This window comes from Ochotona princeps, chromosome X (assembly GCF_030435755.1).
Source record: "Ochotona princeps isolate mOchPri1 chromosome X, mOchPri1.hap1, whole genome shotgun sequence".
NCBI classification, from domain to species: Eukaryota; Metazoa; Chordata; class Mammalia; order Lagomorpha; family Ochotonidae; genus Ochotona; species Ochotona princeps.
Window position 1 is genome coordinate 50,973,984 of NC_080865.1, and position 22,967 is coordinate 50,996,950.

Below are 22,967 nucleotides of genomic sequence, written 5' to 3' on the forward strand. Positions count from 1 at the left end.
TAGCAATAATATACACTTAATTTTGTGTTTTTCATTTTAGTGGGATATTATGAATAAGCATGATTTTCTAAATAAGTAAGTCATATCAAATAATTTTTTTATACAGACCTTGTTAGGCAAGGAAGATTTTAGAAAAAATTAAGTTGTAAGGACAACACAAATTATGTTAACAAGTATGCAGATATTTGAACATATTTTCTCTCATTCTACAAATCTTCTGCTATATAATCAGTTCAGTTCAGTATTGTCCCCAAAGAGGCTCAAAGTATAGAATATATTGAAAACTAATTCTTAAACAAACATTAGCTCACTAAACTATGAATAAAATTCAAATCAAATCAAGGAAGAAGACAAAAGAAAGTATAAAGTATGAAAGTATTAAAATAGTAAAAGATATAAAATAATGAATTTAGGATATAAAAATTTGCATACCTGTTAATTTGATATGTCCTATTTCATCAAGCAAAATGCTGTAAAGAAAATTCATATTCAAGAAGATGAAATGAAATGTTTTATATATTTACATAAATGTCATCAACACAAAACTAGTACTTTCATATATCAGAAAATTTTCAGATTAATTTTAAAAATAATTTAGTGCCTTAGTTATAAAGTTTACATTTTACAAATAGGTTTCACATAACTACATGAAGTATACCAAAACACAGCTCTAGAGATATACAGAGATACATAGAAATAAAGCTTTACTTTTCTGGTTTCAGGTCTCTATATACAATCCCTAATTGATGCAGATGATCCAAAGCGAGGGCCAATTCAGCAAGGTAGAATTTCACATCTTCCTCTGTAAACAAAACCTAGGGAAAAAAACAATTTACCATTTAATTTTTCTAATATTGATTCTTTAAAAAATAATTCTTTAAAAGCTGATAGACAAAGAAAATAAGCACAGCCAACTTTCATATCACTGGCATAATTCATAGAATGACACAGATTAAAGATTTCCAGACATATGAAATTAATTTCTTTAGGAATCTTTCTCTTCAAAATGACAACTTTCATATAAATTTTCCTAAGCATACTATGTTTTTTAAAAGTTCTTGCATTGATTGAATAGTAATAACACAAGATTTACCTTTTTAAAATGACTTGGTTTCCTAATATCACTTATTAATGTCAACACTCTGATTTAAAAGAATAATGCCCTAACAAAGTATTTCAAATATACGGGTACCTTGTTTCAGCAATGTTAATACCACTGCTTCCATCCTTCAAGTCTCAGGAATTTGACTTTTAACAGCTCTGCTAATTCAAATCTTCTAATATAGCATCACAGGTGTTTAATTAGTAATGTTTTTATTACACATAATTTATAAACTCATCTCCAATCTACTTTAGCTTCAGGTCTCTTCCATTTGTAAAATGAGAATAACGGCACAGTATTTCTCAGTTTTTCTTTTTTATGTAAGATTTATTAATTTTCATTGGAAAGGTAGATTTATAGATAGGAGAAACAGAAAGATCTTTCATCTGCTGGCTCACTCCCCAAGTGGCCACAATGGCCGGAGCTGAGCCCATCCCAACCCAAGAGTCGGGTGCATCTTCCAGGTCTCCCACGCAGGTACAGGGTCTAAAGGCTTTGGGCAATCCTCTACTGCTTTCCCAGACCACAAGCAGGGAGCTGAATGGGGAGTGGAGATATTAGGATACAAACTGCTACCCATATGAGATGCTGGTGCATGCAAGACAAAGATTTAGCCACTGAGCCACTGCATCACCACTCCCCAGTGTCTCCACTCCCTTGCCATGTACTTTTATAAGTGATCAATAGTGGGGCCAGTGCTATGGTTCAATGACAGGCTAATCCTGCACCTACAAGGTCTAGCATCCCTTATGGGCGCAAGTTCATGTCCTGGCTACTCCACGTTGCATCCAGCTCCCTGCTTATAGCCCGGGAAAGCAAAAGAATGGACCAGGGTCCCCTGCACCTGACTCCTGGCTTGCAATCAGCTCAGCTCTGGCCATTACAGCCATTTTGATGAGTGCAACAGTGGAAAGAAGATATTCCCTCAGTGTCTCTCTTCTCTATAAAAAAAAAAAAGGTGATCATTCAAAAAACAAAGATTATGTGCCTGACATGGCAGCCTAGTGGCTAAAGGCCTTAATTGTGCCAGGATTCCTTATGGGTACCAGTTTGTGTCCCAGCTGCTTTGCTTCCCAACCAGCTCCTTTCTTGTGCCCTGGGAAAGCAGTCAGTCTAGGACAGCCCAAAGCCTTGGAACCCTGCACCTGCATCAGAGAAATGGATGAGGCTCCTGGCTTCAGATCGGCTCAGCTCTGTCCACTGCAGCCACTTGGGGAGTGAACCAGCAGATGGAAGATCTTTTTCTCTGTCTCTCCTCTCTGTAAAACTAACTTTCCAATAAAAACAAATAAATAAATATTTTTAAGATTATCATCTGGGCTTGGCAGTGTGGCCTAGTGGCTAAGGTCCTCACCTTGATCCCATATGGCTGCTGGTTCTAATCCCGGCAGCTCCCCTTCCTCTCTGTCTCTCCTCCTCTCAGTATATCTGACTTTGTAATGAAAATAAAATAAATCTTTAAAAAAAATAATAAAGATTATCATCTTACTTTTAGGGTTACTAATTTGAATGCTGCAGTGGAACAGTATACAAACACTATTTTCATCTGACAATTTCATTTCACTAGCAATAAAAATATATTTTACTCATGTAGTATCTGGTAAGGATAATCAAAATCTTCACCAAAATCTAACAAATGAGAAAAATTTATTTAGGCAAGCATTTTGTGTAGTCATTAAAATGCTACTTGGGATGTCTGCAATCTTAAGTGGAAGTGTGTGCACTTGAGTCCCAGCTCTAATCCCGCTTCCAGCTTTCTGCTAATGCATACTCTGAGAGTACATGGTTCCCTACAACCCACAATAAAAACTTAACATTAGTTCCAGGGTCCCAATTTTTGGCCTGGTCCAGATCTAGCAATTGGATAGAACCGTGTATGCATGTGTGTTTACCTATCAAATAAATCAATAATCTTTTGCAGCACTAAATAAAAATCATCTAAACTCTAAACTGGAATACAAATGGTGCATTTCCTAGTGTATGGCAAACCTATCAGCTTGTTATTAAGTTATCTTCATGGAAATTCTCATGATAGATGCAAATACGAGACTCAGTTACAGGGCCTGCAATGTGACACAGCACGTTAAGCCACCTACTGCAACACCATCAACATCTCCGTTCTCTACTAAACATGTCTGCACAGGTGGCAGAGGATGGCTCAAATACTTCAGCCCATGTCACCCTTGTGGAAGACTCAGATGAAGCTCCTAACTCCTGGCTTCAGACTACGCATTACAGCCACCAGTGGATGGAAGAGAGCTCTTTGTCTCACCCTCTCTCTGGAATTGAATTTTTCAAATTAAAGAAGTATTAAAAAAAAGAAATTCCCTCAGTACCGCTTATGTTCTAGAATCAATTAACTATGTACCAAGCAATGTACATAGAATATTATAATCTTCAAATAACTTTATGAGGTAGGTATTATGTACAACTTACACATGCAAAGACATGGAGTCATTAAATAGCCTGCCCAGAACAATGCAACTAGTAAGGAGGAAAGAAAGACTTGAACTCAGGAATACTTGTCTAAAAATAACTTTTGGGGGGCAGACATTTGATCTACAAGAGAATAGTCAAGATGTCCACATCCCTGAAGAGAATTCCTGGGTTTCATAAATAGCTCCAGATTGATTCCAGCTTCTTACAAATTCAGACCCTGGGAAGCAGTATGATGGCTCAAGAAATTGAATACTAGCTACCTGCAATGATATAATGGTACTGAATGCAGCCTAGCTCTGGCCGTTGTAAGCATCTAGGGGATATATCGTGGATGGGAACTCCATCTGGCTCTCTTTTTCTTTCTATGTGTTTGTGTCCCTCTGCCTCTCAAATGCACATATATATGCAGAGAAATAATAATAACACAAGTAACAGAGAACTGTTACTAAGAATTGTTATTCTTGAACTTTGAGACTGATAAAATCATCCATAACTCAGTACCGGAAATAAGGATTCGTAGTTTTTTCTTACCTGTTCTTCAAATCATTTCGACATATATGCAAGTGACTATGTGATGCATGCTTTAACACATTTGTAATCATACTAAAAATACTAGTTAATGACCTCTACTGTCACCACATAATATTATAAGCACTCCACCATATCTTTAAAACATAGTTTCCAATAAACACCTTATCAATCATTACAAATAATTATGATTTTCCTAAATGTTGCCAGTTTAGAATCAGGTAATTTCTAGGGTTTTTACTACTTTAAAAACACCATAATATGAATATATTAATATTTCTTAAAAATAGATTCCTGTGCCCGGCGCCGTGGCCTAGCGGCTAAAGTCCTCGCCTTGAACGCACCAGGATCCCATATGGGCGCCGGTTCTAATCCCGGCAGCTCCACTTCCCATCCACCTCCCTGCTTGTGGCCTGGGAAAGCAGTTGAGGACGGCCCAATGCACTGGGATCCTGCACCCGCGTGGGAGACCTGGAAGAGGTTCCTGGTACCCAGCATCAGATCGGCGCGCACCGGCCCGTTGCAGCTCACTTGGGGAGTGAAACATCGGACGGAAGATCTTCCTCTCTGTCTCTTCTCCTCTCTGTATATCTGACTTTGTAATAATAATAAATCTTTAAAAAAAAATAGATTCCTAAGAAATAAAACAGGAGATACTGGGTCAAGGAACATAAATAGTACAAGATTCCTGATATACACAGACAATATTATTTTTCAAAATGGGTATAACAATTTTCACTCCCATCAGCAGGTTATGAAAGCATTTGCCTTGCCATATCCATGGTTAGCCCAGCCCCTAATCCAGTTCACATGCAGATCAACAGGTGTTGTAGCCCTGCCCGGCCTGTTCTGTCCCCAGTTCCAGTACTCAGTCTCACCAATGGGAGCATTTGCCCAGCAGGAGAGTGCCCTGCAGCACCCCTACTGGGCTCACACCGCCCACCCCGGGTTTCATGTGTGCTGGAGGGTACTCCAGCCCAGTGTTGCACGGCGTGCTTCATTTCGGCATTTGCCAGTGGGTGCTATAGCCTGGCCCAGTACAATCTGATTCTGGTTCCAGCTCAACTACCCCAGCCAAGTGCTGACAGCAAATACCTGGGCAAACGGAGACTCTGGGGTCGACTGTGTCAGCCAGTGGATCTTGGGAAGATTTCCTCATGCTTGAGTCAGTGAGACTGAAAGCATTTCAGAACTATCATGCCCTAAGCAGAACTCTTAGGGCATGCTCCACATCAGGGACTCAGGGATGATATCAGATGGTCATTTTACATCCCCAGGTATTGTGGCAGTTGGGAGGCTGCGGAGGTTCCCTCCCACACACTGCCCTGAGACACAGGAGGAAGAAAGGAAAATTTGGAAACAATGGTCTCACCCACTTTCCCTAGTCCTCAACCCTTCCCACCCTGGTCAACTACGTAAACATCATCAAAAATAAAAAATAAAATTTAAAAATTGGCAAAATTTTAACAAATGAAAGAAAAGTTTTAAGAAAGAAAGGAAACGTTTGTTACTTTTAAATTTCATCTTTCATTTGTTTATTTCTACAGATAAAATTTTCATGGGGCTTTGTTTGGAGCTTTGCTTAAGCCAATAAATTAACTTCAGAAGACTGGACAGTTTTAAAATAATCAACCACTCATAGTATATGTTCTTTTAAAATATTTTATATGGCATATTTGTACACTGCATTGGTACAACATAATATTTTAACACACATATACAGCATAAACAAATCAAGCCAGGTAATGAGCCTTTCATTTTCTTCAACTTTTGTTTGTGTTCGGAACCTATCACTTTGTTTTTTCCAGATTATTATACAGTCTATAATCAATTATTGTCAATTGTAGTTCTATGGCACACTGAAAGTTGTTATGTGTTTCTCACTATGCTTTGGTACCAGCTATCCAACCCTTCTCTATTTTTTTGATAATCGCAAATTAGGGCACAGTTTAACTGTTTCATGTGTTTATATATTTGCGTGTGTCTCTGTATGCACCTGTGTCCACACAGTGTAGATGTAGAAATTTGGGGAAGTACCTTATAAAATAAATGACATATTATCATAAAATTCTTCAACACATATAAAAATGTACGTTTAAAAGGTTTTTAATGAAGGACTACACTATTGTAATAATTTGGGGCAAATCAGTCGAGGGTGAGAATTTGAAGGGGGGAAATCCCTGACCCTATGGAATTATACCATAAAAATCAAAATAAAAAGCATAAAAATAAAAATTTCTTTAATCTAAGAAATAAGTCTTTATTCTAAATTATTTAACAATTTTTTGGACATAAACATGAAGTATAACCAACAAACTACTTATTCATAAGCTACCTAGTGAAGCATCATTTCTGTTCAGTGAATATACTGAATTATTATTTGCTCTTACCTACTACAAAAGACTTAGGTATCAAAACTTATTGACTGCCTCTCTGTGCTAATATGAGTATAGATAGTCCCACATCAAGTATGGAGGTCTGTAAAAGAACATTAGAAATGACTACAACAATTTTGCAGACATATTCATGACACCTGTACAATCTAACACAAAAAAAGTCATGAATACTGCAGCATTGTTATACTGTTGTCCCTCTTTGCCCTGGGACTACTTTTTAACAAGGTCTTCTGAAGATATTCCTTAGAAAAAAGATCCTAGACAGATCCTACCATATACTGAATTCTGTTCTATTGTGAAAAACACACTTGATGCTCATGCATGGCATGTTCTGCACTGGAGGTGGACAGATATAACCCAGAGACCTAGCCACTTAAGCACTGGCTAGCATCCCACAAATACACTGTTTCACTTTCCACCGTAAGTTCCAAAGCTCTTGGAATCAACAGTAGCTCTTATACACAAAACAATGTACATTCTGAAAGTGAAATTTTGAACCACTTTTATCCAGTTAAATTGCTACTCCTAGACTACCACTTCAAGACAAAATGAAATATAAAAGAATAAAATATTATCTTCTGCCTGAAACATCTAAAGCACAGGACAAAATCCAGACAATAAATGGAAAGCAAAATAGAAAAGAAAAAAGTGCACAGAAATGCACATTATGAAAAACCATGTGTAGATTTCATTTTTTGCACGAAAATAAATTTGTACTTTAATTTCACTTTTCCAAAAAGAAAAAAAAAATAAATGAGGAGCAAAAATGCCATGTTTTACTACTGCCTTAGATTACTACCTGGACATATCTACGGCCATACCACCCTGAACGCGCCAAATCTCGTCTGATCTTGGAAGCTAAGCAGGGAGGCCCTGGTTAGTACTTGGATGGGAGATTACTACCTGGACAGAATGATCCAAGTGGTAATACAGGGAAGGCTGGAAAGAAAACTGCCTGAGTTGATGAATGGAAGCCAAAACTCTGGGACAAGGAAGACAGAATTCAAAGGCTATATTATTGGAGAAGACAGAATTGTCCAGAGAGAATTCTAGAGGTAAAACCATCATGGAAATATTGAGCACATGTGAATGAGGACACTAATCTGAACCATGAAAGAAAAACCAAGGCTCATAGGAATCAATCCATAGAACTCACAATTGGACACAAAATAGTTGTTACCTCTAGTGTAAGCAGAAAATCTAAGACACAGACTTTAAATAGAATAATTAAAATGTTTGATTCAGTAGCAGAACAAAACTGACCACTAAATGTTTTTCTAGCCCAAGCAACCATACCTGCAAGATAAGAACTGAAAAGATCAACCTTATTCCACATCCCAGAGCAAAGCTCAACAATATTTACAGATACATAACAAAATTCATCACCTAATATGGTAAAATTCACAATATCTATCATCCCATAAAAAATTTCCAGTTATGGATCTTTAGCCTTATTAAAAAAATGCTAAAGGGGTAAAAAAAAAAGTATCTACTAAGCTCGCAAATGATCATGATAGCACCAGCTCACAATGGTCTATGAAAATGAAAAATCTCATAATTCAAAGTATGTTGAGCATCAATAAGTGTCACCTTTCAATACTGAGGCAAAGTTAACCCTTTCTTGTATGTTTTCTTTTACATACAAGATAAAAAAAGATCCAAAGTGATCAGAATGTTTACTAACAAATGAATTATATCCCAGAATAAAACTAAAAATTATACTAAATATTAGTTGTAAGAAAAAAGTATCAAGCATTCAAGAAAAGTAATAATATTCATTACCCAATAAATGATCATGTAACTATGCTTCTACTGAAGCACAAATAAAATTCATAGACAAAATTTAAGCAAAAGGTTATGACTAGGTTTTAATAAAGATTTACTTACAAAGAAAAGCTACTTATCAAATTCAGCCACCTGATTTCAAGTATTGATACCATAAACCCTATAAAACTACTTAAATCACACAGCAAAGTATTAAAGCTGTGAACACCAGAAATAAAAATAAAATTTAAAAAAAAGTTGAGGTAAAAAAAGATGAGACCAAAACTTAAAAATAAGAAAATCAATAATCACACAAGGCAAGCATGTCTACTCCTACCAATTCTATTCAATAATGGACTGCATGTTCTAGTTAGTGAGAAAAAAGAAATAAAAATGTCCATATGGCAAAGAAGTAAAACTCCTTATTCACAAATTTAAAAAACTTCAAAATCTAAACAAAATGTATGAGAAGTAGAAAGTAAATTTACCTAGAATGAGACACAGTTCTATATATTAACACTTTTCTCTCCAATTTGAAATTCACATTATGAAAGCCATTCTATTTATAAAAGCATTAAAAAACATGAATTACTTAAAGATAAAGCTGACAAAAGATGCACAGAATCTACACACTGAAAACAAGACATAACAATCATAAATGGATTGAAAGCCTTAGTGTTGTTAAGATGTCAGTTATGCACAAATAAACCCACAGATTAAATGTGATCCCAATAAAAATCCAAGCAATCTTTCTCTAGAAAATGAAACTCTGATTTAAAAATTAATATACAAATGCATAGGGCCCCAAAGAGCTTAAAACAACTTTCAGGTAGAAAAACTTTCAGACAAATAATCAGTGAACAGAATCTCCAGAAACAGATCTTCCAATATTGAGGCAGTTGATTTTCAATAAAAATACGAAGTTATTCCGGAAAGAAAGGACAGTTTTTTCCCAATGATGATATTAGAGCAACTGCATCTAAATATGCAAAGAAAATGACCTCTGATATATATCAAGAATCACATACTGAAATTAACACAAAATGGATCGGAAAACTAAATATAAAACTTAAATCACTAAATCTCTAGAATACACAAGAGAAAATCTTTACCTGGAATTAGGCAAATATTTCTGAAATAAGAACCTTAAGTCACAATTACTATATACAAGAAAAACTAATAATCACAGTGCATCAAAATGCAGAACCTCAATTGTTCAAAAGACAATGTTAAGAAAATGAAAATACAAACCTAGATCAAAGAAAATACCCAAAAATTACATATATGATCAAGGAGCAATGGTCAAAATATGAACAACTCTCAAAGCTCAGAAAGAAAACAATCCAATAAAGGTGGACAAAAGATTTAAACAGTTTACCATAGAAGGCAGATAACAAATAAGTACATAAAAACACTCAACATCATTAATCTCTGGTGTGATACAATTCAAAACCAATAAGCTACCATTGCACACCTGATATTCCAATGTTGCAAAAGGCTAATCATACCAAGTGTTGCTAAGTGTGTGGAGTAACTGAAACTATCACTGCTTTTAGTGGGAATTTAACATTTATATAATCACTATGAAAAACAGATTAGCAGTATCTAAAAGTAAAAGACTTAATTTTATAAACAGTCATTACTCTCCTCGGTACTTGCACAAGAGAATTAAAAATCCTTATCTACTTGAACACGAATCTGTACAACAGCTTTATTGGTAATATTCAAAAACTGCAACCATTCAAACATCTATCAACAGGTCAATCAATAACAAACCATGGTATAATCGTACAAATGGTAATACTACAAAGTAATAAAAATGAATGAATTACTGATAAATAAAACATAATGAATGAACCTCAAAATAATTATGCAGAATTAAAAACCTATGCAAAAAAACAAAACATTGTTTTATATATAAACTACAAAATGCAAAGCAGACAGCAACAGCAAGCAGATTCAGTGCAGTTACCATAGAAAATGGCACTAGAGCTCAGCTTCAGGCACCTGCCTAGGTTGCACTGCACCTAGGCGAGTGTTACACTGCTGGGAGAAAAGCAGCTAACAGAGGGCGAGCATCCTGGGTCTGGTTAATGCAAAATTTGTATTAAATACGTCAGTTTACCAGTATAGTAGCTGGTTCTATTTTTGTCTTTTTTTGTTTGTTTTGGTTTGGTTTGGTTTTTAAAATGCTCTGTGTGGGGCAGACACCAGCACAGCAGCAGAAAGCGTCTGGGGACGCATGCATGAGTGCATGGGCCCTGGGAAGGCAGTCAGGGCCCCAAACTTACACAGCATGCTGCCAGAGGACCAGGCTTTGGGGGATGTGTAGGAGGAAGGGCTGTGGGACAATGTTAGGTGAGGAATGACTTCTGGGGAGATTCACCAACCAAATTATTATAACTGCACGTAAATGAGGCGGCTGAGATTGGGTGGTTTAGAGAAGAGAAACCAGAGGATCTTTTGGGCCAAACCAATATATCCACCCATGTGTGAGACCTGTACACATAAAAGTCATAGCTGGGGGGCCTGCCTGGCAGGGCTCAACCACAGTACCTGCAAGTGACTGATGCGGCACAGTGTGGAACATGTTAGGTTGGGTCATGACACTAACCAGCTCATGGAAGAACTGGGTCTGGAAGCAGATTCCGGTCTCATCCCTGTGGCACTGCCATTCCAGCTGGTTTGCTTGAGGGTTTGGCTGGTGACAGGCTGAGCTGGGCATGATCATGGAACTCACAAAAACTCACCAGTACTGGGGTTGGGAACAGGCCAGGCTGGCCCAGGCTGTAGCACCCACAGGTGCACCCAAGAATAGCATGTGGGGCAGGCCAGGCCACAACATCCACCTGTGCTGGATAAAAGCCCAGCACCCACTGGTATGTGTGAGATCTGGGTCTGGGAGTGGCCCTGGTGGGGGAATTTGGGGAATTTCCCTAGTGGGCATTTGCTCCCACTGGTGAGCAAGTGAATCAGGGCTGGGTGTTGGTCAGGTTGGGCAGGGTTACTTCACTTGTTGGCAGATATGTGTGCTGGCTTGGCAGGGGAGGGGTGGTGGCAAACTGGGCAGAGCCAAGCCAGCCAAACCACAGTACACTGGCATGTATGGGAGCCACGATGGGGTGTAGCCATGTCAGGCCAGCACAGGCCATCACACCCACCAGTTTCCATGAAAGCCAAGGATGGGGGCAGGCTGGGCAGGGCTAGGCTGCAGCACCCACCAGCTAGAGTTCAGACTAGGGATGGGCCAGGCTAGGTCAGGCTACAGCATCAGATGGCAAAGGCCAATCTGTGTGATGTACTATGCCAGGCTGGCTCAGAACAACTGCCTGGATTCACAGTCTGTGGCTGGGAGCAAGCCTGTTTGGGGTGGGCGACGAACCCAGTAGGGAAGCTGCAAGGTCTCCTCTGCTGGGCTACTGCTCCCATTGGAAAGTGTGAGAGCTAGAACTCGGGAACGACCAGGCTGGGCACATTGGCCAGCATGTGAGCTGGGTTAGGGGTAGAGCCAGGCTGGGCTAAACAATCATAGTGCAGGCATTAGCCAGACTAATAGTAGTCATTTAGCTTTGCCATAGCATCAGCAAGCAAATGCTGGAATGGGGGCAAGTTCTGTCAGGCCAGACTGTAGAACCACCTGAAAAGTGCAAGATCTGGGGCCAGCGGCGTGGCCTAGCGGCTAAAGTCCTCGCCTTGAATGCTCTGGGATCCCATATGGGCGCCGGTTCTAATCCCAGTAGCTTCATTTCCCATCCAGCTCCCTGCTTGTAGCCTGGGAAAGCAGTCGAGGACGGCTCAATCCTTTGGCACCCTACACCCGCGTGGGAGACCTGGAGGAAGTTCCTGGCTCCTGGCTTCGGATCGGCACAGAACCAGCCGTTGCGCTCATTTGAGGAGTAAATCATCGGACGGAAGATCTTCCTCTCTGTTTCTCCTCCTCTCTGTATATCTGGCTTTGTAATAAAAATAAATAAATCTTTTAAAAGTGCAAGATCTGGGGCTGGGAGTGGACGTAGTAGGGGAAATTGTGGGCACCCCTATGATGGGCTACAAGTCCCAATGGTGAGCATGAGAACCAGGGCTAGGGGCAGGCCTAGTATAAGTGTGGACAGGATAGTGGGGTCCATTAGGTTGAGGTAGCCTGCAGCTCTCATTGATGTGTATGAAGAACTAAATGCAATGTGGGACTGACTGGACCAGTCTATTGCATATATCAGCATACACAGCAACCAGGGTTGGGAATGGACCTGGTAGGTAATAATGGGGTTCACTTTGACTACACTGCAGTTCTTATTGGTGTGCGTGAGGGCTGAGTATGTGGTGGGTAGGTTAGGCTGGGCCACAGAATCCATTGGTTTGCATATCAGATGGGGCTGGAGAGAGAACTGACCCATCTACTGCAATCACCAGTGTGTGTGTAGGCTGATGTGGGTAATGGACTGAGCACAACCCTGCATTGGCTGGCACATACAGCAGCCAGGTTGGGGTTACCTCTGGTGAGGATTCTTGGGGACATCCTAACTGGATCAATGGAGTCAGAACTCCAACCATGGGTGAAAATCACAGGATCTGTAGTCTGGAATGCATGTGTCAGAACTGGGTCTTCACAGTTGAGGGCTGTATAGTGGAACACATGACCAGATACTCATCGGGCACATGACAACCAGTTCACTGATGCCAACAGAGGATGTTTAGTACCATAAGGAGGGCACAACAAACTGGACAGCTCTCCTGGCCAAGCTTTGACAGCAAGTATGTGGGAAAGTGGAGAATTGAAGGTAGACTACGTCAGCTAATGGACCTTGGAATGATTTCCTCAACCTTGGAGCAACAAGATCAACAGCATCACAGAGTTATCACAACCACTTAAGCCATACCTTTGGAAAATGCTCCACACTGGGGACCCTGGGACTACATCAGGTGGCCGCCCTCCATTCCTGAATACTGATGAGGTTGGACTGTTGAGAGCAGCCCTCTCCCCTTCTCTCCCCACCTTCCCCAGATATAGGAAGAAGAAGGGAAATTGGAGGCCGTTGTCCACTTTTCCCCATTCCTCAGCCCTCCCCACCCTAATCAGTGGTCAACATGGGCATGCATTCGTCTCAACTATGTAAACATCATCAAAACTAAAATGATTTTTTATTAAAAAATTAAAAGAAAAACCTAAAAAAGAAAAAGGTATTACAAAGAAATATGAAAAAACTTTTTAGGTATGATGCATATTGTCATTTTCCTGATAATAATCATGGTCACAGTTACACACAAACGTAAAAATTTACTAATTGTGCACTTTGAAATACATGCAGTTTATTGTATGTCAATTTTAACTCTATAAAGTTATATTTTAAATGGCTAAATAAACACTGTTCAGAGGCTTTTCAGTAGCTTGAGTACCCAAAGTCCTAGGCTTGCCCATATCTACCTAATTCAGTTATTCATATTATAAATATGTCTAAGAAAATAATGAGAAACACACTGAGTTAATTTAAATGACAAGTAGATAGAAAATACCATTAATTTATTATAACATTAAATTTCATTCAATGAAACAAACAATACTTATCATTTAGAATTTCTATAGCAAAAAATGTAATCAGCAAAAACAAAATTTTCTTAGCTTTAGTCCAGTAAAATAGAGCAAACATTTAAACATACTCACTTCTTTGGATAATCTTGTGAAGACATCTCCTCCCCTGAGAAAATCCAATATTAAATACAGCTTCCCTTCAGTCTGAAAAGCTAATTAGAAATTAGAATGTAAGTAACAAAATAATATTAAAGGCTTAAAAGCTTAGCATATTTTTTAATTACTGTATCTGTTTAGAATTTTATCATTAAACACTATAAACAATCAAGTATTTACTTATACCTTCCATTACTGGGTAAAACTACCTCAAAATTAAATCCAGCATCTAATCTAGTATCTAACCTAGTGTTAAAACAGCAATAAATCCCTACACAGGATGCAGCCAACCTTTCAAGTAAGTCAGCCTTATACAGCAACATCATACCACCAAAACTTGGCTGATTTGTGAAGCATTTTGTTCTATCACAGTTTTCTGAATTTTACTTCAAAATCACCTTTGGAAAATCTCATAATTCTATAAAGCTCAAAAAAGAGTCACCTCCTCTATTAAGTATTTCAGGATTTGTTGATTTTCACACTTCCCTGCACTAATCTTAACTCCTTCCCCATCCAAATTACTTGCTACTACTCCTAAGATCTCACTGTTTCTTACTTATGCTTTCCTTATTCCAATTATTCTACTTTGATTCATATAATTAATTCATTATAAACTAATCCTTCCTATTGATTTTAAATTTGTTTGGGTCACAGACCGTTCTACTTCTATGGTCTGCAGTATCGATTCATTATTCTGCATACAACATGTATTTACGGGTTAATGACATACTGCAGACTGAAATATGTCTTTAAACACACTTATTCCATTAGGGTAACAAGGTGTGTATAAACGCATAGGGATTTCTTTACAGGTGTTATAGAGATAACTGGATATATATTTTAGTACACTACTTATTCAAATTACACTAAATAAGATCAATTATTGTTACTTTTTTAAAATCTAGAAAAATGAAAGTGATACAGAGAATCATTATACTGTATGGCCTTTCCATATACATACACATATCTCCATACATACACACATATCCCAAACACACATACACAGAGACAGAAAACAGAATGTAGAAAGTGTTTTCAGATCCTAAGGAAGCCTTACTCCATATCATGCACAATCTTCTGCATATATTAAGTTAACAGATTCAGAAATGTCTGAGGTCAAAGTTCATGCTCTTTCCAATATACCAACTCTTTCTTACTTTCCTACAGATATTCCTCTTCACCTAAGTATAAAAAATGGTTTAAACAGACTAATACAACTATGTGGTCTTCCTAAACAGAATCAGGACATAAGATCAATATGATTATTATAGAAAGTACACTGGGAGTACAGCCTAGCAGAGTACAAAAATACTGTCAGGCAAGTAAGATACTAACTTGTCTCCTTAGGCAAGTTAATCAATTTAGATAAATGCAGGAAATAAAACTAAAAGCTAGGTATTGTTACTAAAGACAAAGACATTTTACAGTTTAATATACTAAGAGAATTTCCTCTGAAAGGCAAAGTTAATTTTTTCAATAGCAAAAAGATTACGTACCATAGTGCAATTTGACAATGAATGGATGATTTACTTCCACCAGTATATCCCTCTCCATCTTTGTCCGAACTCTGTCTCGAACTAAAAATTACATAAGAATAGAATATATATTACTCACATATATAATTGCAGTAAAAATATCATGAATAATATATCACTAAAAATAGTTTATATGATATTAAGTAACTAATTCTCACAAAATCAACAAGTTCAGTTTAGATCTAGGCATGAATAAAAATGAAAAATAAATATGTATTAAATACCAATTTATTATGTTCTGGTCTTTAATCAGCCAAATGAACTCACTGAATAAAACTGAACTTAGCAGTATTTTGCCACAGCCTAGAAGTCAATCAGCATACACAAGTATACGAAGATGGCTGTGTTTTGTCCATATGTAACATACAGAACAGGGGAAAAGATCTTGAAAGAAAAGAGTACAGCTTAATACAATTATAAATTCAGTTTCAATTATATGAAATGTCAGTTTTTTCAAGCATTAAGATTTTATCAGGGTACATTCTCATTAAATTAGGCATACATAGACACCTGCACTGTGACACAGCATATTGAGCTAATGCCTGAGTTGCCAGCATCCCATCTGGGCAACGATTTATGCCCCAGCTTCTCCACTTCAGATCTGGATCCCTAGCCAATATGCCTGAGAAAGCAGCAGAAGATGGCCATTGTGCTTGGATCTCTATCATACATGTGAATAACTGGATGAAGCACCTCCCTCCTGCTTTGGCCTGGCCCACCCGTTGGCCATCACAGCAATTTGGGGAGTAAGCCAGCACACAGTCTCTTTTTCCCTCTCCCTCTGTAACTCTGCCTTTCTAATAAATATGTAAACTTTTAAAAATAATTAAGGCATACACAATATCAAACCCAGAAATACCACTTACTGGCTAGGAAAACCTAACAACCACGAATGCCAATGAAAAACTATATCTACTTACCTTATATAATCAATATACAGCATATTTCCCAAAATAACTTTTGCCAAATTCTATTTTAATAAACCTTCTGATTTTCTACCTTTTAAAGAAGCTTTTTTTAACACCTTCATTGCATAGAGCTGCCCAGCATCAGGACCAGTCTTCTTTCTAACAAGAAAAACCTAACAGGGGAATGAAAAAGGGAATAAAATTCACATATCAAGCCACTCTTCCTCCAGACAAACACACAAGCAGACACCTACATCATCGCATATCATACCTATATCTATACCTATTAAAAGCTAAAATGTTTGTATAAGGCCTCAGTTATGTAGAATCTATGTGAGTAGATTACAGCTTTATAGGATCAATTATGAGTGAGCTGTTTCATTCTTTAATTAGTAATACTGCTCTCTGCCTCAACCTGTCACCCATAACCCTAGCAAGCTCTACTGAAATGCTTTTTAAATTCAAAAAGGAACTAGGCAACTAAGTTATTCAGATAAAACTGCAGGAGGGGGAGCTGTAACTAACTTAAGCTGCTTTTCCAAGGCTTATCTGAAAATCCTTTATTCCATTTCTTCCATATAATTATGTATCAGTAAATTGGAGGACAGGGCACATCATTGAAAATCTCCAAAAAATATTTGTACCAGTACTTCTCATATTTTTTTGTGAAGAACACATGTCTTTTCTCTCCTAATTTACTGCAGATCACACTTTGGTAAAATACAATGAATTTACAAAAACTAAAAGTCACATGACATCAATCTTTCCAAAATAAGAAATTTGACACAAACATAAATTACTCTGACAAGCTGCTATCAGAAAAATTTTTAATGCTTACTCTTGGTTTCTGAGGATTTCTGCCAGTGAACAGGACAAACAGTTCAGATTAGGAATAGACTAGTCAAGAGTTCACATATTAAAAACTAGTTGATTATTGCAATATAAAACTATCTTTGCAGAGCAGACGAAGTTTTGGGATTGAACCAAATTATCCATTTCACAGATCACCACAAATAATTCTATACTGAAAAGATTAACCAATTAAAAATTACTTGCCACAGATCTTGTCTGAACTCCAAGTAAATTTCCCCAACCAATGTAGAATCCTGAAATACTCTGGGTCTTTACCATAGAACTTCAATGGCTTCCATCCACAGTGTCATTTTTATTAATATTTGGAAAGTAGATTCCTGAAAGCTCAAGGGTTTTCACTAATCAAGGCTTAATTAGTGGCCTACCCTCAATGTCCTTCAGAATGGAAGCATTAGAATATAAATGTCTTATAAATTAACAGTGTCAAATCTGGCTTTTTACTCACAAAACTAAGCCCTTTGAGCTGAATTAGAATAAACATTCAAACTAGATTTTCATGGGGCAATAAATATAATACATAGTGATTAAGCTACAACCTGAGATACCTATTTACTCTATATCCTACAAGTTTTCACTTGTTAACAGATATGTACATGTCTGTATAGATTATTTAACAGAGTTTTTACCACGTTTTAGAACAACAGATTGAACTGCCGGGGGTTGGGGAGCTTCAAAGCCATACAAACGGCAATAACCCTAAATACCAAGGCAGCTTTCCCTCAATTTTACTGATAAGGTGAAATAACTGCAGATAACCTACCTAGCAGTTTACTTTTTCATAATCAAAATCATGTAACCAGATAATAACAAAAAAGTAGGAGAACTACTTTTATCAGTCTCTCTCAAGAAAGTTCTAAATCTTTCTGCTCTCAGAAATCTTTCACAATCTTAAAAATGATTGAAGAATTGCATCTATGGGTATTCATCATATTAGACCTAAAACAGAAAACTTAGTAATTGCTTAAAAATTAAACTTGTTATTTGTGAACATGTTTTTATAAAGATAATTATATTTTCAAAATTAAAAACATTTGATGAAAAGAATGACACTGATGTACCTTTTTACAAATCTCCAGTATCTGACTTAACAGAAGACAGTTGGAGTCTTGTCTCTGCCTCTACATTCAACCTGTTGTAATTAAGTTGTTTTGTTGTTGAAAGTTAAGCAGAAAATCAGACTTAACAAGGTATGATTTGAGAAGGAGGAGGAGTATTATAATGCTTTTTCATAGAAATGTCGATACTTTTTCATATGGCATCAGAACTTGACAGATGTCACAATGGAGATCCTGGAAGCTTAACAATTAACCATCTGCTGGTCTATCCTATACTTTGAATGGATTTTGTTCCTATGCATGATCAAACATATATAACACATTGGTGAGCTTAAAAATACTGATTCTCTTAGCTATGCAGATTTTCTCAATTAAAACACAACTCTCTCATCAGAAAAGTATTTATTTAGAAGACATCATACTCATTATCAAATATAAATTTTCCAAAGTTCAGCTTTTTGCTTTAAACCTCTCATTTTCTCATGAAGTAATATTCACCTTATTCATTTTTCACGAAACACCTACCAAGTTCCCAAGTCTATGTAACTGTACATTACTAATATAATTAAAGATGGTGATCCACGACTGGAGTGACTATTTCAGCTTAGCTGAAAAATAAAAACAAATCAGACAAGCTTTCTGACTCGAAACAATCATTTTATTGTGGCTTAAAACTACATAGTTTTATATGAATTTGAATATTAAAAACAAGTTTATTTTTAATAGCTTATCAAAGACATTCTAAGTGTGAGGCAGCAAACAATGCAGTGACTGCTGATACTGTTTGGATACACCTGCACTGTGCTAAACTGCCAGCAGTTAAGCAAAAAATATCTCAGGATTCTTATGAAACATATTTGACCTGAGGACTCCCTAAAAGGGAGTATGCCGAAGTAGATGGAGATCACACCTCAAAAACTACCATTCCAGAACACGTCATGTGGTCTTTTTTTTTTTTCCTCCGGATCTATGGATGAGCTTTCCTGGCATGCTAAAACATGACTAATCTCTATCCTGTTCTAACAATTAACTTAAAAAGTAGCTGCATAACTTCAAACTACTATATCTAAAACTTTCTATTCTGATAAGAAGCTTCTTTCCTATTCTGATAGCTACCCCCACTCCAACTGTAGGAAACTGACCAAAAGAGAACTGAGTATGGGTTGCATCCATACACTTCTTCGTAGATGGTCCTTTGTATTTTCTATTAAGAAATACGCAGAAAGCATGTGTTAAAACGAACTGGAGGATCACATGTTGATTGAAATGGTCAATTAAAAACTTTAAGATATAAGCAGTTATTTTTAAAACTATCACTTGGTGGTTGATCAATTATCTACACAAAAATTTAATATTTTCAAAAATTCATTTTAAATCCCATAGGTTTGTCATCACAAAAGCAAAGTACAGACTTTCATAATAACCCATGAATAAAGTACATGCTTTATGCAAATGAGTTGGAATATGGTACATCAGGAAGGCTACTCTGACAATTTCAAACATGTTTTCACATTATTTTGTTTGGGATTGTGTCTTAAACTCAGTAAGATTGTATCTTAAAATAAGTTGTTTTGTATGCTACATTTCCACCCATGCATTAGTGATCATTTGCATTATACTCTGTACACTTAGTTACAAAATTGTGTGCCTACCTTTCATGATGACAACACTTAATCCTTAAAATTTTTAAACTGACTTTTAGTAGTCCCCGTCTAATACACTACAAAGACATTTAATGCCATAAGCTTTTTTTTTTTTTTTTTTTTATTGTTAATTATTTTGCATTATGTGACAGTTTCATAGGCTCTGGGAATCCCCCCCTCCCTCCCCCTCCCCTCCCCCCGGTGGATTCCTCCACCTTGATGCAGTATTACAGTTCAAATTCAATCAAGATTCTTTCATTGCAAACATATACCAAGCATAGAGTCCAGCTACTTATTGTCCAGATTGGTTGAACAGTTTCTTGGGGAGACCTTTTCTGGTCTGAAGTTTGAGCTGGCAGAATATCATCACAGTCAATTAAGAGTCCCAATATAACATCAACAGCAATTTGCAATGTTATGGAATTGACATGGTTTTGAGTAACCAGTGTATTAAAAAGAAAAAAAAAAAAAAAAAAAAAAAAAAAAAAGGAAAACAAGTCCTAGCCACAACCTATGATTAGCTCATTGACATTTCAATTTAGTTCATATACAGGACCGGCTGCTCTATACCTTAAAATGGCCATAAGGCACCATTCAGCTGTTTCGTGTCCATTTCATCTTAGTATTTAGCCAGTTGTTGTGTTGAAGTAAAATTTTGCTGATCTTGGCAGATTTTAGGATAATCCAGACTGGCTTGTAACTCTAACAAGATATATGTCAACATTTTAGGTGCAGAACATTTTTTTTTTTTTTTGGGGGGGGGGAGTGTGCAGGAAAATCCTCAGCACCATGGTGAGGAGTAAAACTAATCTTTGTGACCCACCCAGCGAGGCATGAGCCAATCCATGCCAGCTCTTTCCTGTCAGATTTCAAGTTCTACTTTCTGTTGTTTATTTATTTTAGGTTTTTTTTTTTTTTTTTTTTTTGGTTTGTATGATTGTTTGTTTGCTGTGAGGGGTTTTCGAAGCGATCCCGATGGTCATTGCGAGGGAGGGGGGGTCCAGAGGTGGAGCCAGTCTCGGACCAGAGAAAGCTCTCCTCCCTGGTCCGGAAGGACGTTTATTGTTCTTCTGTTACTGCAGACCACTCAGGGCTTCTGGTTGTCTTTCCGATCGGGTGCGATCCTGACAACCTCTTAACAGGAGGTCATGTGCGTGGAGCAGGGGAGCACTCCAGGGTGGAGCAGGTGGTAAGGAGAAAGCCTGGATCCCAACCATGAAGACTCCCAGACCTTCACCACAAACTATTAATACGAGCAACAAGGACTTTATCCCAACTGCCAAGGAGGCCACAGGGAATTGGATGCCCTCGGAGGCCGAGTACTCTGAGGTCACCCACCCCCAACCGGAGCTTCCACAGGGGATGGAAGAAGTCCAAACACTACAATGCCATAAGCTTTTATGAGCTAAAATATTATTTATTGCATTTTAACAAAAGAAACTTTGCAGAAAAACTTAAGACTCTGCAGTCTAAGTTTCTTGGAATGGCTCCTACACTTATCTGATTCACGGCCTTGGCCAAATTTTTGAATAGATTCTGCATATAACAAGTCACACCCACACAAAGCCTACACAAATGATGTAATACCGACAAGCAAGTATGCTCATGTCCTAGGAAAAAAACAAAACAACAACAAAAAATCACTTTAACATTTCTTTCGTTGATGAACTATATGCAGAACTCTACTCTTCTAAAAAAGATGTCAGTGAAATCCTTTCTAACCCAAAGTCCACTCATAAAAGTTTCCTAAATTTAAGGACTACAATGATAACTAGTTTGTATGCTGTTATTTTCATATGAAGATATTACAAAAATAGTCATTATGATATATATGGTACAAATATTCCCTTAATTCCTCCAGTTTGTTTGATGTTTCTACCTTAATGACACTGTCAACAAGCATATATTTGAATATATCTGCTTCTTTGTACCAGCTGATAAAAAACCTGAAGTGTTCATTTTTGGCCTACTTCTAGAAGTATATATTTATGTCATGTATCTATATGTCATGCATTTTTGAAAAACATTGCAAGTCTGGTTTCATCCAACACTTTGCTGCTGAAATATTCTGTTTATATCATTTTTGGCACTTTAATATTTGTATAATATTAATCTATGAAGGCCATAAATCCTTTCTAGAAAAAGGTACAAATAAGCAAATATATATGGATAAATATATACAACAATTGACAAAATTAATTTTAATATCTTGAAATGTTTGCCTGGTAAGACATTAGTTAGGTAAAATACTTAAGCATTCACATTTGTAGTATAAAGTAATTTAAACTCTGTCCTCTCAAATCTAACACTATGAAATAGCTATACAGTAAAAAAGTTAAAATATTGTACCTTTACAAACTTCATAAAATAAAAGGTGTACGGAATGCATATGCCTACTCTACAGATAACGTTTAAAACACCTACCACCACCACCAATCTATCAACAGTTGTTCCAGTTTCTCTGTTTCACACTCTGTACAAAATCATTGTCAGCTCATAATTTATCTAAATTCGTCTTTCTGTGTCCTGAAAATTTTATAGCTCATGTGAGATATATTCCATGCCACAAAAGTTATGCTTCCTTCAGACAATCAATTTGTGTTTTATATTCAATACTGTTTGTACAACCTGCTGTGCTTACCTTGAGTGTTTGGTAGGTGTTTTTCTGAAAATGTTCCAGAGCACCATAATTAAATACTGCTCAATGGCCTCTAGTTTTGAAACTAGACCTCATCATTTGCCGGCCTTTTGGCTAAGAGCAAGTGTGAGACTAGATCTCAGCCAAACTGAAATTAGTAGCTTTTCCTTGCCTTTCTCTCCTTAAACTGTTGTTTTCCTAAGGATTTTACTTAACATGTATGGATATAAGAGTTAATCTTTTGCAATTCTGCTTACTCCTTTGAAATTTCATCTCCTTAAAGCTAAGATTTTAATACAATCTACACATCATCCTGTACCTATGCTTTGCTACCTTACACATACTGTATATCTATGGAGAACTCAAGAGATGGCACATTTATCTGATTTCTATGTACAGATAT

The 22,967-nt window shown here is 37.1% G+C and overlaps 1 protein-coding gene across 3 annotated transcripts in view; it reads right to left on the reverse strand.

Annotated features, from left to right (window-relative positions):
* Positions 1 to 22,967, reverse strand: part of RPS6KA6 (ribosomal protein S6 kinase A6) — a 116,268-nt gene that overhangs the window by 43,094 nt on the left and 50,207 nt on the right. For all 3 annotated transcript variants that reach the window (XM_058658627.1, XM_004592788.2, XM_058658626.1), the window contains exons 4-8: positions 16,447 to 16,528; positions 15,409 to 15,489; positions 13,889 to 13,968; positions 709 to 815; positions 433 to 470 (exon numbers count right to left, since the gene is read on the reverse strand). In XM_058658627.1, the coding sequence (XP_058514610.1) occupies positions 433 to 470; positions 709 to 815; positions 13,889 to 13,968; positions 15,409 to 15,489; positions 16,447 to 16,528 (388 nt within the window). The remainder of the gene's footprint in view (positions 1 to 432; positions 471 to 708; positions 816 to 13,888; positions 13,969 to 15,408; positions 15,490 to 16,446; positions 16,529 to 22,967) is intronic.